This window comes from Aspergillus viridinutans (assembly GCF_018404265.1).
Source record: "Aspergillus viridinutans IFM 47045 DNA, scaffold_13, whole genome shotgun sequence".
In the NCBI taxonomy this organism is placed as follows: domain Eukaryota; kingdom Fungi; phylum Ascomycota; class Eurotiomycetes; order Eurotiales; family Aspergillaceae; genus Aspergillus; species Aspergillus viridinutans.
Window position 1 is genome coordinate 1,116,273 of NW_025091229.1, and position 12,673 is coordinate 1,128,945.

Sequence of the window (12,673 nt, forward strand, 5' to 3'; positions counted from 1 at the left end):
GTGCTCTCGTGTGCGCTCGCGTATTCGATTTGCGTATAACCTAAATTTCGGTAATTAAAACCCGCGTGTCTCGAACTCGATCCTCAAAGCTATGGCGGCTGTTCCGTAGAATTTTAGAAACAATGCTGCCGGGTATAGCGCTAAAGCTTGGTGAAGGGCCGAGTTCTGAACATTACACCTCGTCAGAAGCAAGGAGAACTGTGAATGATTATCTGCTTCATTGGGTACGCATGCATCTAATTGACAGCCTGAGAATGCGAAAGATGTCGTGAAAATTTGTTACTGGAATATCTATACGCAGCATTATCAAGACCCCTGCAAGCCCTACGGAATCGGCTACTTGCACTACTCTGGAACTATCTAGCGGCTGTGCTCCCAAGTTCTTTTATGATACTTATGCTCAAGCTGTATGCTTGGTACAAATCCTGGAAGGCCTTTGTCGTCCCTATATTATGCTTCCCCGCGCTTCCAAGAAAGAGGACTCTTAATCATCTGTAAGGCTAGGTATAGATCATAAACACCTTGAATCACAGTCATTTTCCGCACGTCTGAATGTGATTGGCCGACGTGACCACTCTCTTTAACAACTCAAGTAATTTTATGAGCGCCTTGGTTAGAGTAGCATAGCAGTAAGGATGCAGTGAGCATGAATAATTGTCGGACACTGTTGTTCATCGGCTACCAAGAGCTCTCTGCTTGAAGATATTCAAGTCTTTGAGTTGCATAGAAACATGCGTCCAGCGAGAAGTCGACGGGTCGTACTCGCCCCGAACCTCGATCCTACAGAATCCTTTGGGGCCTTTGAGACCAACTGGACCGACGATAAAGAAGGTGCCGCGGCGGGGAGTGCGCAACTCGCGAGCCCAGCAATCATGTAACCGCCATTTAAAAGCTACTGCAGCCGCACGCAGATCCGACTCGGGACCTAAATTCGGCAGAGGTAACCATTGAAGAGAGGATAGAATTGACGAGGGATTCAGCCATAGGTTGTTTTGCTGTGTTACTCTCCCATGGGGCTCATCCGCAAAAGATAGTTGAGACCCCGTTTTGTGAAAACCAGCGGAACCGTCAATGAGCCCTGTAAACCCGGTCCCGGATGGCGGCATGACCAGTGAATCAGTGCCGAATTGAATTTTATCAGACACCTGGAAACCGATGCGCGAAAGCTGTCTTTTCATTAAGACAAGATATGCGTCTCTTGCAGCGAGTGCCACAAAGAGAGGCTTCATGCATTTTCGGATACGATCACCGGTATCTGAGGACACCGGTCTCACGGCCCACGAAAGTTCAGTATCAGCTATTTCTAACCTGACGATAATGAGTATATTAGGATATGGCATGATGTTGTCTTTGATAGGACGTACCCTGACAATGCATATTCAGGTGGGGCACGAGACGGGAAGTGGTGAACGAGCCAGAAACCGGTCATGGTCAGCGGTCCACCAAGAAGTTGAAGAAGTATGTTTGATGCGGATGCATTGCGCAGAGCTATGGTTGCTAGGTCATCTGGGCGAGTAAGCATTACTTCGAAAGCGTTATTACACTAGTTGGGAGATACCTTTCAGCGACTCGAGCTTCCTTCCATCCCGAGACATACGAACGAACTCTCTCCACTCCGGGTCCGACGAGGAATAGAACTTGCCTTCACGCAGGCGCGGCCAACCCAAAGGAATGAAAAAAGGATCTGAGGCCGCAGCCTCCTCCGGACGGCGCACAGTTCGTTCAGTGGCCGTAACTTTATTTTCTGGTACGTCTTTCTCGGGAAGAACCTCATCTGGTGCGCTTTCAAGCATCTTATCGTATTCCCCAAGGACAAAAGAACCCCAGATATGAAATGCGGTCCCATATAGCAGACATGTAGTAACAAACTTTCTGGCAACTCAGGTCAATTTTGCCGTGCAAGGCTCCGCAAAGGGGGTGGCGGACTACACACTTAAACCAAGGTCGTTTAAATCTCACATGGCGAACATTTACGTTGTTGGCATCGCTCTGGGAAAAAGAATGACTGGCACGAAAGGGTATTCGAAAAAGAAAGAGCCGTGGCCTCATTCGGAACATCTGGTATGACTTTGCGGCGGTCTCTCTAAGCCGAATATCATACTCAAGGATAGGGATGGCAACTGATTGTGGTCTTCGATTTGGACAGAAACGTCATGAAGCTTCCGTCAAATATATGTCCCTTAAAAAGAAAAATAGTGAAGTGGGAGATGGGCTGGAGAGGTGAAGGTGAAGATAAAAAGAAAAGAAAGAAAAATGATAGATACTGAGGGTACACAGACTGCTGGGTCAATTAAAGCGAGAAAATGTCAATGTCAGCTGCACGAGCTCTTGGTTGTGAATGGGAGATGATCCCATTGCTCAACTTAAGTTTTAAAGGTGTCTGATCTGATCATGCCTGCACATGATTAACTATCTCGTCACATAGATTACCTAAGTCGTGCTACCTTAGCTAGCTGGACATAGCTGCCAAAATACAGAGTACGCCGATCTAGGTAGCGGATCTGGAGGAATCAGCCCACGATCTTTTGTCCAATTTACTCTATCAACATGCACAAATATCTTGGTTTTTTTGCTCTGTCAGCGACTTTTACATCGCGTATCAGCAATCCAGATGCATCCATCTTCGCACTAGATTCAAGCGCCAATGCAGGAGGCTCAGAGATTCCGTTTCTATCAAATGATACTGCCCAACTACTCCTGAGTTATCGAATGAGGTCCTCGACCACAACAGCCCTCAGGACAGTTGATCGAGGTATTGTTGAGATTTTGGATAGATATGGAGGAATGCAGCCGTCGTTGTTCGGTACTTCAAGTGATGACCAGGACTTAAGATCCAGTTTGATCATTCTGCATGGGCTAGACCCTGTCATTGGTAGGTCTTTCCAGATATGCTGATATTGTGAAGCAACCACTCATTTTTCAATAATTATTTCGGTAGAATCTTCCATTCAAAAGGAATACCAGCAAGACCTAGTCCATTGCGACTCTCGAGCTACGTTTTTGCATAACAATCCCCTCAACTGGAACATCGATGGCGAATCGGAAGATGATGCTGGAACAGCCGATGGTCATTGCCTGAAGTATCTTGACAGCGAGGAAATGAAACGAGAAAATGTGCAGGTAGCCGAAACCCGATATCGATTGCTGGCGCGGGCTGTATTAAAGAGGTATTCGAACTGACTTGCGATAAACCCTAGACACTCTTATCTTGCCTACCTACCGCGTCAGCTTTCAAGCCAGTGGCACACGCATTTGGCCAACAATTACCTGAGTACGTCAATATCTTGGAATCATGGGTTAACGATCAAGAGCCCTTGATCTTGAAGTTATCATTCAAGGTACTCCTTTGTCTATACCTATCAGTTCTCTTGTATTTGACAGACATTGCAGGCTTTCTCCGGATCAACACATCACACAGAACTGCTTGGCTTGCTGAAACCTCTTATGAGTGATCTCCATTCGCTGTCTTCGAATGGTACAGCAGTGACTGTTATATTCATGCCGGACTCCCAAAATTCCCGAATGCCGCAAAGCCCAAGTCGTCGTGGTAACCATGACGCCAAAACCTTACAAATTGACATGGTATCTCCGTCATTGTTGAGAAGGCAGTCGCCCGGTTCAACGTCTCCGAATCCAACCTGCCATGTCACCAATTCATCTTGTAACGAAGCAACCGGCGGTTGTTCGGGACATGGGGCTTGTTATAGGAAGTCGGAGTCAAAGAGCGGACTTACCAACAATGACTGTTTTGTATGCAAATGCCAGGCAACAACCATCAGAAAAGAGGATGGTACGACCCAGATTATCCGATGGGGCGGCGCGGCTTGTGAAAAGCAAGATATCAGCTCTCCCTTCTTCCTTTTAGCAACTGTTAGCATCATGGTAATAATGGCGCTGGGCGGTGCTATTGGAATGCTATTCAGGGTTGGGCAAGATGACCTGCCGGGCGTCATCAGCGCTGGGGTTGGATCCACGAAAGCACAGGGATAAGAACCTCTTTGGGGGTTGACCCTATGAAGTGTTGCTGCGAGACATTTGGTTGAGGGCGACGCTGTGCCAGTGTTCACTACACAAAGCTGACCGCGCAGGGTGGTGCTGTCATGTTTTGCTATTGATGTGGCTTCGAAATTGTTATTTTGGCTTTTTTTTTTTTTTTTTTTTTTTTTTTCCTTGTTTTGAGACTAAACTGTCAGATTCTCCGAGATCCTCAGGGCCTGACCTGCTTATACCTACATTGAAGACTACCAACATTATTTGGTAAAAACGAAGGCGTAAAGGAGAAATAAATCCTTGCATGTGAGCAATTGTTTCGCTGAAGCAAATCCAAGCGGCCCTTGGAACGGGCCTAGTCTCTTTGAGACGAGGTGTTCATCGACGCCATCCAGGGCGGACAGAATGAAGTATGTGGGGTCCTGCGAGAGAAGGCAGAAAGAATATCTGAGTGACTCTTGAGTCCGCTCATTGATAAAACCATACCGGGGACATTGACCACTTTTGAGGCGAATTTCGGGACTCGCCATAATTCAAGCAAACAAGTTCATCGATCAAGTAGTCGAGGAGCATTAGACCTGCGTACGATATGACTAGCTGCGTTTTAAGAACGTAAGCCTGCTTCGACTTCTGCAGGACTCCGACCGTCACTCGGTTGAGAAACACCTATGGTCGTACCCGCATTCCTCGGTGCACGTTGCCAACTTGAGGGCGGAAGTCGGAGAGAGTTGCGAAAACGAGGGAACAACCGCCAAGATCCCCATGGCTGAGGTCTGGAGTTTTCTGACCTCGTGTCAGATGCATTGTGCGCCATGGACGAATCGACATTGAGTGCACCCGACAGCTGCGATGGCGGGATTCCATCGCGTTGCATAAGTCGCTGGGGCAATATCGTTGTTTGACGAAATAGATTCGATCGCCATCCTATAAAGACAGGCCGCGGTCGGCTAGGAGCATGCATCCCCACCATACTACGGCGATCCGTGCTTGCACGCTCTGCCACAGGATCAGAGCGAGGTTTAGGAGTGAAGTAATCCGCTTTGCAGAGTGGACAGCAGGCCCTCCGACTTGTCAACCATGGGTCAACGCAGGATGCGTGGAAAGCATGACCGCACGTCAGCCCACGTATGTCATCGTCATCCTCGATCGCATCAAGGCATATTGCACAGGAGTCTCCGGCAGTGGGAAGAAGCTCGGCCGGTGTTGCAGTCCGGATGTGATGATCGGCGTCTCCGATGTCTTCCAACCCATGGTATTCACAACCGTCCTGATCATGTACGTGTTTCATCTCATGGTTGGTGTACCTTGTTACCTCACGAGTGTGCGTGCAATCAGCAAAAACTGGACGACCATCGGACTTTTCGTTTAACTGAGCGAATGGTGTTCCAGCATCTGGTGCGACTGTTGAAGGTTGTACGATGGCGGACCCAATCTGCCGCTGACTATCCGTCGATGCAGGCTTCACTAATGATGGCGATACACTAGTACCTACGACCAAAGTGCCGTTCTTAATGTTTGGACTGCTGTCGGCTGCGGATATCACCTCTGCGGTCGGAATGTTGGCGTTTGCCCGCGTCGACCTCCATGCCTTGTACTTTATGAGTGGAAACCGCAAATTAACTTCGTCCATGGTCATCAACTTCTTTTCCCTTCTTCGTCTATGCGTACGGGGCATAGTAACCAAGTCTATCGGTTCTCCGATTTCTTCGCTTCGTAGCTGGCGATTCCGTTGATTATATCGAAAGCAATACTTGACACCAACGATGATCCTAGCATCAAACCTCAGATATGAATCGATGCGCACGAAGTACGGACAATGCCTCTCTGAACATACCATAGATTCGTGAAGACGACCCCGAAACCAAGGGCAACAAAAAACAATAGCGGAGAATTCGTAGGGCTTGAACTGGAATCAGCAGCTCGATCGCTGTTTGTGGAGCCCGAAGGAGGAACAGGGCTTGTGGAGGACATCTTCGGGTTAAGATGTCACAATTGCAGGACTGATGTTGGCAATGCAGTATCACTTAACAAAAGAAAATGATGAACCTATTGAAAGGTGGGAGGGAGAGACCACTCCGATTGTTCGTTCATTGACCGGGTAAAGACACGTAGTCGCTGGCGAGTAAAATTTCAGTTCTTTCAAGACACTTCGAGTGAGTATAAAGACCTTGGAAGGAGAATGATGCTTTTGTAGATAAAGATTGTGTATATCCACTCATCTGGGGGAGCGTATGACTCCAGTTACACTTAAAGCTGTGCACCTGGGGAGTCATCACTAAACATGCTGTGTGTTTAGGTCAACTTGCTGAATGGTTCTTCTTTATCTTCCTTCTTGCCCTTCTCTGTTTGGCACTGAATCCCTCTGTATGTTCTCATACTCTCCAAGTTTGTCCGGGATTCCGTGTTGGGTTGTTAAAGGGTACCATGTTTCGCAGAAATAGAATTAACGGAGATGCTAATCAAATATAGTTTGGGTCACGAGGTCTCTTACACATATATAAGCTTAAGGAAATGAGAAGAACAGAAACATTCCTTTCAGGCACAGAAGAAATTATACAGTACGAGTAAAGGGCATTAATTTATATACCTTCCTTAAGTCATATTCTGCATCTCATTATTACTACTGGTAACGACCAGGTTGTTAATAGACCTTTATAGCTATTAGACTTCATGGCGTAGTATAATGCTGTTATCACCTACATAGACGTGCCTCAACATGAAAGGGAGGGAGAGAAAGTGGGGGAGGGACTGTTGACCTGTACATAATAGAAGTGTCCTTAAGGTACACTGGAGATGGATGCTTCAGGCACTTCAGCTACCAAAGTGACAATATAGTTAGATATGCACTAGCTCTCTACAGTAGTATGAAGAATATTAGAATTTTCTTTTCCCTTTCCAAGGGGGAATAAGTCTTTCCTTCCTAGTCTTTTTCTTTCTCCCTCCTTGTTTTCTTTCTTTTTCCCTTTTTGGGAGTAGTCTGTACCTAATCCATAAAATCACCACCTACAGAAAAGTATATAGAAGGTTTACCACTTTAAAACAAAAATATCAGTAATTGTCTGTTATTCCCCAGGTCGCGTTTTCATCACATCAAAATGGAAGATATTCATTCAGATCCAGCGAGGAACACCAATCCAATCGTTTTTTTCGACATTACCCTAGGAGGTGAGCTTACAGTATCTGATGTTTTATCCCAGCTTATACCAGAAAGTGAAGGTGTTATTACTTGCACCCGGCCATTGTGTCCCCCCTTGACATGCTTGCTAGCATATTTAGGTTATCGCGATCAATCAGATTCAAATTTCTATCTACCATGATCCCGTAACTGACATTTAGTCGCAATAGGCGAGCCGCTAGGTCGCATAAAAATGGAGTTATTCGCAGATGTCACTCCTAGAACAGCCGAAAATTTCCGCAGATTCTGCACAGGTGAAAGCAAAAACTCCCAAGGAAAGCCGCAAGGATACAAGAACAGCAAGTTTCACCGAGTAGTACGTCCACAGTCCTTCGTGTCGGCGCAGAAAGCTAATCCGAAACCGCTTTCAAGATCAAAGATTTTATGATACAAGGAGGCGACTTTGTCAATGGAGATGGAACAGGATCCTGTACCATTTATGGTACCCCCAAATTTCCAGATGAGAACTTTGTTCTGAAGCATGATCGTGCGGGTCTGTTAAGCATGGCTGTAAGTTGACCCAGGTACTGTTGAGTTGCGGATGGTGCTGAGTGCTACAGAACTCTGGGCCAAATACAAATGGCTCCCAGTTCTTTATAACAACTACAGCGACTCCATTCTTGAATGGGAAGCATGTTGTGTTTGGGCAGGTAGTGGATGGCATGGATATCGTGCGGATGATCGAAAACACACGCACAATTAGGGACAAGCCAAGCCAAGATGTGATCATTATACAATGCGGAGAGATTTGAGGGGTAAAACGGGAAACGAGTTGATATTCGGGTCAAATTGCGGACTAGCAGACGGCGCATTGAAGGGCTGCTGTAGTTGCATGTGCGGAACTTGTGCTGGTTGAGAGCCTGATAGATGCGGACTATACGGTGACGGTTCTTCTTTTGACATTCGAAACTCAGTCGCACAGAACCCTTAAAGCTTGAACTTTGCCAAGTAATCAGAAGCCAATGCAATTGCATCTTCAATCTTGTCCGGATGCACGCCATTGCCGATAGACGTTGAACCCTTCCCACCAGCTTTCCCTCCCACAGCGCTAGAAACAACCGCAGCCAAGTCGTTGGCCGAGGCCCCTTGGTCAAGCAATGCCTACAATGGAAGATTTCATGAGACTTGGCTTCCGGTTCATGTGGAAACACGAGGGAAGACTCACCTTTGAAACGTAGCAACCATGAGCAACGCGACCCTGTTCCGAATCGGCGGCTAGGACATAGACAGTCTTATCTTGCAACTTAGACTTAACAAAGTTTAACGACTCGCTCACGGCTTTCGCGTTCGCAGAAATAGGAAGCCTGGTCACCAAACAGGTCTTCCCTTCGTTCGTCGGGGATTCGAAGTATGAAATGATCGCCTCAAGCGCCTTCTTAGCCTCGAGTTTCTGTTGCGCTTTTTGTCCGTCAATGACTTGCTTGTTAATAGATGCAAAACGCTCTCGAAAACGAGATTTCTGGACCGCAGAGATCGAGAGTTGGTTTAGTTCAACTTGTATCTGCTTGGCTTCCTGTTCTTTCTGCGGCCCCAAAACCATTGCATCCAGGCGATCGAGCCGCCTCTCGAATTCTTTGGCAACTCGCTGTACTTCATGGGCGTCCTCCCCAGTCACGGCGATGACCCGACGAATTCCCTTAGCAATGCCGTTTTCTTCCAGGATGATTAGGTCCTTAATGTCTCCTGTCTTCTGGACGTGAGTTCCACCACAAAATTCTATGCTGACTTCAAGCCAGCGAGGATCTTCCACATTCTTCAATATCTCCTCCACCTCCACACCAACAGAAACGACCCGGACGGGATCAGGGTACGTCTCGCCAAAGACAGCTCTAACACCGGAGATCCGGCGAGCAGTTGCAAGAGGAACATCTTGGGAGTAAACATCACAGTTTTGGCGGATATACTCGGTCGATATTTCCTCGATTTTCTCTAACTCTTTCTCTGTGACTGCAGACTTGTGAGAGAAATCAAACCTGAGTTTTTCAGCAGCAACAAGGGAGCCCTTTTGCTCGACAGAATCTCCAAGAACTCTTCTGAGCGCAAAGTTGAGGATGTGTGTGCCCGTATGATTATTTCGGATGGGCCAGCGACGAAGCTCATCGTATTCACACAGAACGGCGTCACCGATTGAGAAAGAACCGTACTTCATGAAGCCAGTATGGAGGACATAGCCAGCGTAAAGCTGAACATCACCAACTTCTAGCTCAGCCCGTCCGTCGATAATGATTCTGCCGGTATCGTTCTCTTGTCCACCTTGTTCAGCATAAAAGTTCGTGCGGTCCAGAATGATGCCTATCTGATCCCCATCTGGTATCTGCGCCGTCGATGAATGGAAGTTCTTTCCGTGGTAAATCGCTTTGATTTCAGCAGTAATGTTACCCTTTCCGAATTTGGCGCTGTCGTCTGTTTTGGGAACGTCATTCATTTTCTCCAGCTTTCCCAGGTCATGAACGTCCAGTTTGACAGTTCCTGTTGCCGACTTCTTTTGTCCTTTACTAGCCTCCTTGGCTCTCAAACGCGCTTCTTCGAATTCGAGGTCATCAATATTTAACCCACGCTCTTCCGCCATGAGACGGGTTAAGTCAACCGGGAAACCGAAGGTGTCATACAGGCGCCAAACGTCAGCACCATGAAGCTTGTCATCGCCTTTGATCTTTGCTTGCTGAGCATAGTTCTCGAACTGTCGCTCACCGCGATCTAAGGTTTTGGCGAATGAGATCTCTTCCTCATCCAATATTTCCATGACATCGTGCTGCTTTTTCTTCAGCTCGGGGAACATGCCTCCGAGCTGTTCGACGAGTGTTGGGACAATTTTCGAGAAGAAATTTCCAATCTCAACCTGGAAGTATTTCCGGGCATAGCGAGCACCCCGGCGCAAAACACGTCGAACAACATATCCACGACCATCACTGTTCGGCGTCACACCATCTGAGATGGCGAAAGTCAATGTTCTAACGTGATCTGCGACAACACGATAAGCCGTGTCGATGCCATCAGAATCATCGGCACCAAACATTCCTCGATATTCCCGGGCTCCGGTGATGTTCTTTATAGCATTGAAAAGGGGAGAGAACACGTCAGTATCATAATTTGACGATTTGTCCTGAAGCACTGAGACTAATCTCTCGAATCCCATTCCAGTGTCGACGTGCTTATTTGGCAGAGGCCTCAAAGACCGATCAGACTCGCGATTATACTGAATGAACACGTTGTTCCATATTTCAAGAACGTTGGGATCATCTTGGTTGACAAGATGAGCGGCATTGCGGCCGCCAATCCGATCATAATGAATCTCACTACAGGGCCCACAAGGGCCCTGATCGCCCATTTCCCAGAAATTGTCCTTCATGTTTCCTGGAAGGATATGATCCTCTGGAACACCCGCAGCTCTCCATAGAGCTTTTGCCTCTAGGTCGGGTTCGAGTCCACCCTCTTCGTGACCTTCAAAGTAGGTGACATAGAGGCGTTGAGGGTCCAAACCGTAAACCTTCGTCAAAAGTTCCCAAGAGTACCGGATTGCATCTTCCTTGAAATAGTCGCCAAAGCTCCAGTTTCCGAGCATCTCGAAGAAAGTCTAGCCATTCATTAATATCCCTCGTTAGCGTAGGAGCTGCTTCACCTTGGCAAACTTGACTCACATGGTGGTAACTGTCCTTTCCCACGTCGTCCAAATCCTGTATTCGCCTTGGTCAGACTGTTATCTCGCCTCTCGAATCACATGTCTAACTTACATTGTGCTTCCCGCCAGCACGAATGCACTGCCATTGATTTTTAGTGACCAGTTTGATATCGAGGAGGGTTAGAGAGTGACCTTCTGAGAGTTTACTGCGCTTTTCAGTTTTGCAAAATCAGAATGCGGATCCACGGTGCCCAGGAAGATGGACTTGAACTGATTCATTCCAGCATTTGTGAAAAGCAATGTTGGATCCGAGAGAGGTACGACAGGAGAAGATGGAACTTAACATTGTCAGTTGATTGGTGAAGAGCCGACAAAGGCCCCAAATACGTACCGAATGTATGGCCATTTTGTCTGAAATAATCAAGGAATGTGTCGCGAACGCGTTTGGCAGTCCATTCTGGACTGCCTTCGGAATCTGAAGTCATTCTGAAGGGTCGATAGTTCGTACGGTGTTGATTTTGTTCTGGGGTATGTGTAGTGTGAAGGTGGTAGAATCTTCTGGGGTTTGACCTAAACGGTAACAGCGGATGACTCAAGGCCATATCCCCATTTCTCGTAATTCTGGAAATTCGCATCAAGTAAAGGTCGATAATTCCTTGATCCTTCTCAGACTAAAGATAGTGGATACTAATGACTGATCTTAATCTCAAAAAGAATACTTGATCGATAATATTCTCTTGCACATATCGTATCTTGGTGGTGGTGGGAGGTGTGAGTTCCTGATGACTGAGGCACCCCAGCATGGGAAAAAGCGACCCGCAGAAAATGATCCTGATGGTGACCAACCTCTGGCAAAGAAGTTCGGACTGCTGCAAATAGGTATGTTTGTCCAGTAATACTTTGAGTCTATCATCCATCAACATCGGCATTCAAATTTCGCTGTATAGTCGTACATTGACTAAGACTCCCATTTAGAACCGCGTTTGTTCGGCACACCTCAGATAAGTGGTGGGGGTACATCTCCAACTCAGTCAAATCCATTTGATACGACTGAGCGGATGATGTTGGATGACACTAAGCATACAATATACATTCATGATCTTGATTCTGAGCTAGCAGATTCTGAGGCTCAGGAGTACTCAATCACCTTTTTGCCCGAAATTGGAGCCAAGTTGGGGTCTTTGTCGAAGTTATTGACTGTTGATACACAACCTCAGAACAACGAATTGGTCCTCTACAGAGATCCCAAATCTCTGACCGTTCCAGAGGAGGATGATTATGTGCGGAGAGCCATCCTTGAGTCCAGGAGACGAGCAAGAGCAGCTCAGACTCAGCGCAGATCTTCAGAGAAAATAGTGAAAGAAGTTAAGTCGAATCTGGTGTGCAATGCTGATGAAGATGTAATGGAGATAGATCATACTATTTAATATGATCTGTATTTTATTATGTGTCTTTTTCTTAGAGATGTATGCTTTTATAGCAGTGGTTGATACCTAAAGATAATATAATTTAAAGACTTTTAAATAGAAAGATAGTTAGCTATATCTATAAGGTATACAATATCTTATAGCTTAAGCTAGTAGCTTTATCTATAGCTGCTATAGTTAATAAGATTAAATATAGCCTTCTATATTAATAATTAGGCTATATTAGTATTATAGAGATAGCCTTAACTCTTAGGTATATTAATAAGTTTAAAATGACTGTCGCCCTCCGTAAGCCGGGCAAGCCGGACTACTCTGTGCCGAAGGCATACTGGCTAATTGCCCTGCTTAACACCCTGAGCAAGCTGCTTGAGGCCCTGATCACCACCTAGCTAAGCTATCTAGCTAAGGCTGAATCATCTCTCCTTACTTACTTATATAGCTTATCTCTCTTACTAGATTCTA

The 12,673-nt window shown here is 46.5% G+C and overlaps 6 protein-coding genes across 6 annotated transcripts; 3 read left to right on the top strand and 3 right to left on the bottom strand.

Moving 5' to 3' along the window:
• Positions 1 to 671: 671 nt before the first annotated feature.
• On the bottom strand, positions 672 to 2,058 carry Aspvir_003158 (uncharacterized protein; the record flags this gene model as incomplete). The annotated part of the gene is made up of 4 exons (XM_043274743.1): positions 672 to 1,308; positions 1,365 to 1,506; positions 1,559 to 1,872; positions 1,934 to 2,058. 4 exons carry the CDS (start codon positions 2,056 to 2,058, stop codon positions 672 to 674), a joined length of 1,218 nt encoding a protein of 405 aa, XP_043130678.1.
• A 651-nt stretch (positions 2,059 to 2,709) lies between these two features.
• Positions 2,710 to 3,990, top strand: Aspvir_003159 (DUF3844 domain-containing protein; the record flags this gene model as incomplete). Its single annotated transcript, XM_043274744.1, has 4 exons — positions 2,710 to 2,872; positions 2,939 to 3,120; positions 3,198 to 3,338; positions 3,391 to 3,990. The coding sequence occupies 4 exons, from the start codon at positions 2,710 to 2,712 to the stop codon at positions 3,988 to 3,990; spliced, it is 1,086 nt and encodes a 361-aa protein (XP_043130679.1).
• A 604-nt stretch (positions 3,991 to 4,594) lies between these two features.
• On the bottom strand, positions 4,595 to 5,961 carry Aspvir_003160 (E3 ubiquitin-protein ligase RNF103; the record flags this gene model as incomplete). The annotated part of the gene is made up of 2 exons (XM_043274745.1): positions 4,595 to 5,759; positions 5,825 to 5,961. 2 exons carry the CDS (start codon positions 5,959 to 5,961, stop codon positions 4,595 to 4,597), a joined length of 1,302 nt encoding a protein of 433 aa, XP_043130680.1.
• A 1,397-nt stretch (positions 5,962 to 7,358) lies between these two features.
• Positions 7,359 to 7,917, top strand: cyp3 (putative peptidyl-prolyl cis-trans isomerase; the record flags this gene model as incomplete). The annotated part of the gene is made up of 3 exons (XM_043274746.1): positions 7,359 to 7,481; positions 7,538 to 7,675; positions 7,726 to 7,917. The coding sequence occupies 3 exons, from the start codon at positions 7,359 to 7,361 to the stop codon at positions 7,915 to 7,917; spliced, it is 453 nt and encodes a 150-aa protein (XP_043130681.1).
• A 175-nt stretch (positions 7,918 to 8,092) lies between these two features.
• Aspvir_003162 (alanine--tRNA ligase) lies at positions 8,093 to 11,419 on the bottom strand (the record flags this gene model as incomplete). Its single annotated transcript, XM_043274747.1, has 6 exons — positions 8,093 to 8,266; positions 8,331 to 10,739; positions 10,804 to 10,839; positions 10,897 to 10,923; positions 10,977 to 11,122; positions 11,176 to 11,419. The coding sequence occupies 6 exons, from the start codon at positions 11,417 to 11,419 to the stop codon at positions 8,093 to 8,095; spliced, it is 3,036 nt and encodes a 1,011-aa protein (XP_043130682.1).
• A 147-nt stretch (positions 11,420 to 11,566) lies between these two features.
• Aspvir_003163 (uncharacterized protein) lies at positions 11,567 to 12,211 on the top strand (the record flags this gene model as incomplete). Its single annotated transcript, XM_043274748.1, has 2 exons — positions 11,567 to 11,663; positions 11,760 to 12,211. 2 exons carry the CDS (start codon positions 11,567 to 11,569, stop codon positions 12,209 to 12,211), a joined length of 549 nt encoding a protein of 182 aa, XP_043130683.1.
• Between the last annotated feature and the right edge of the window lie 462 nt (positions 12,212 to 12,673).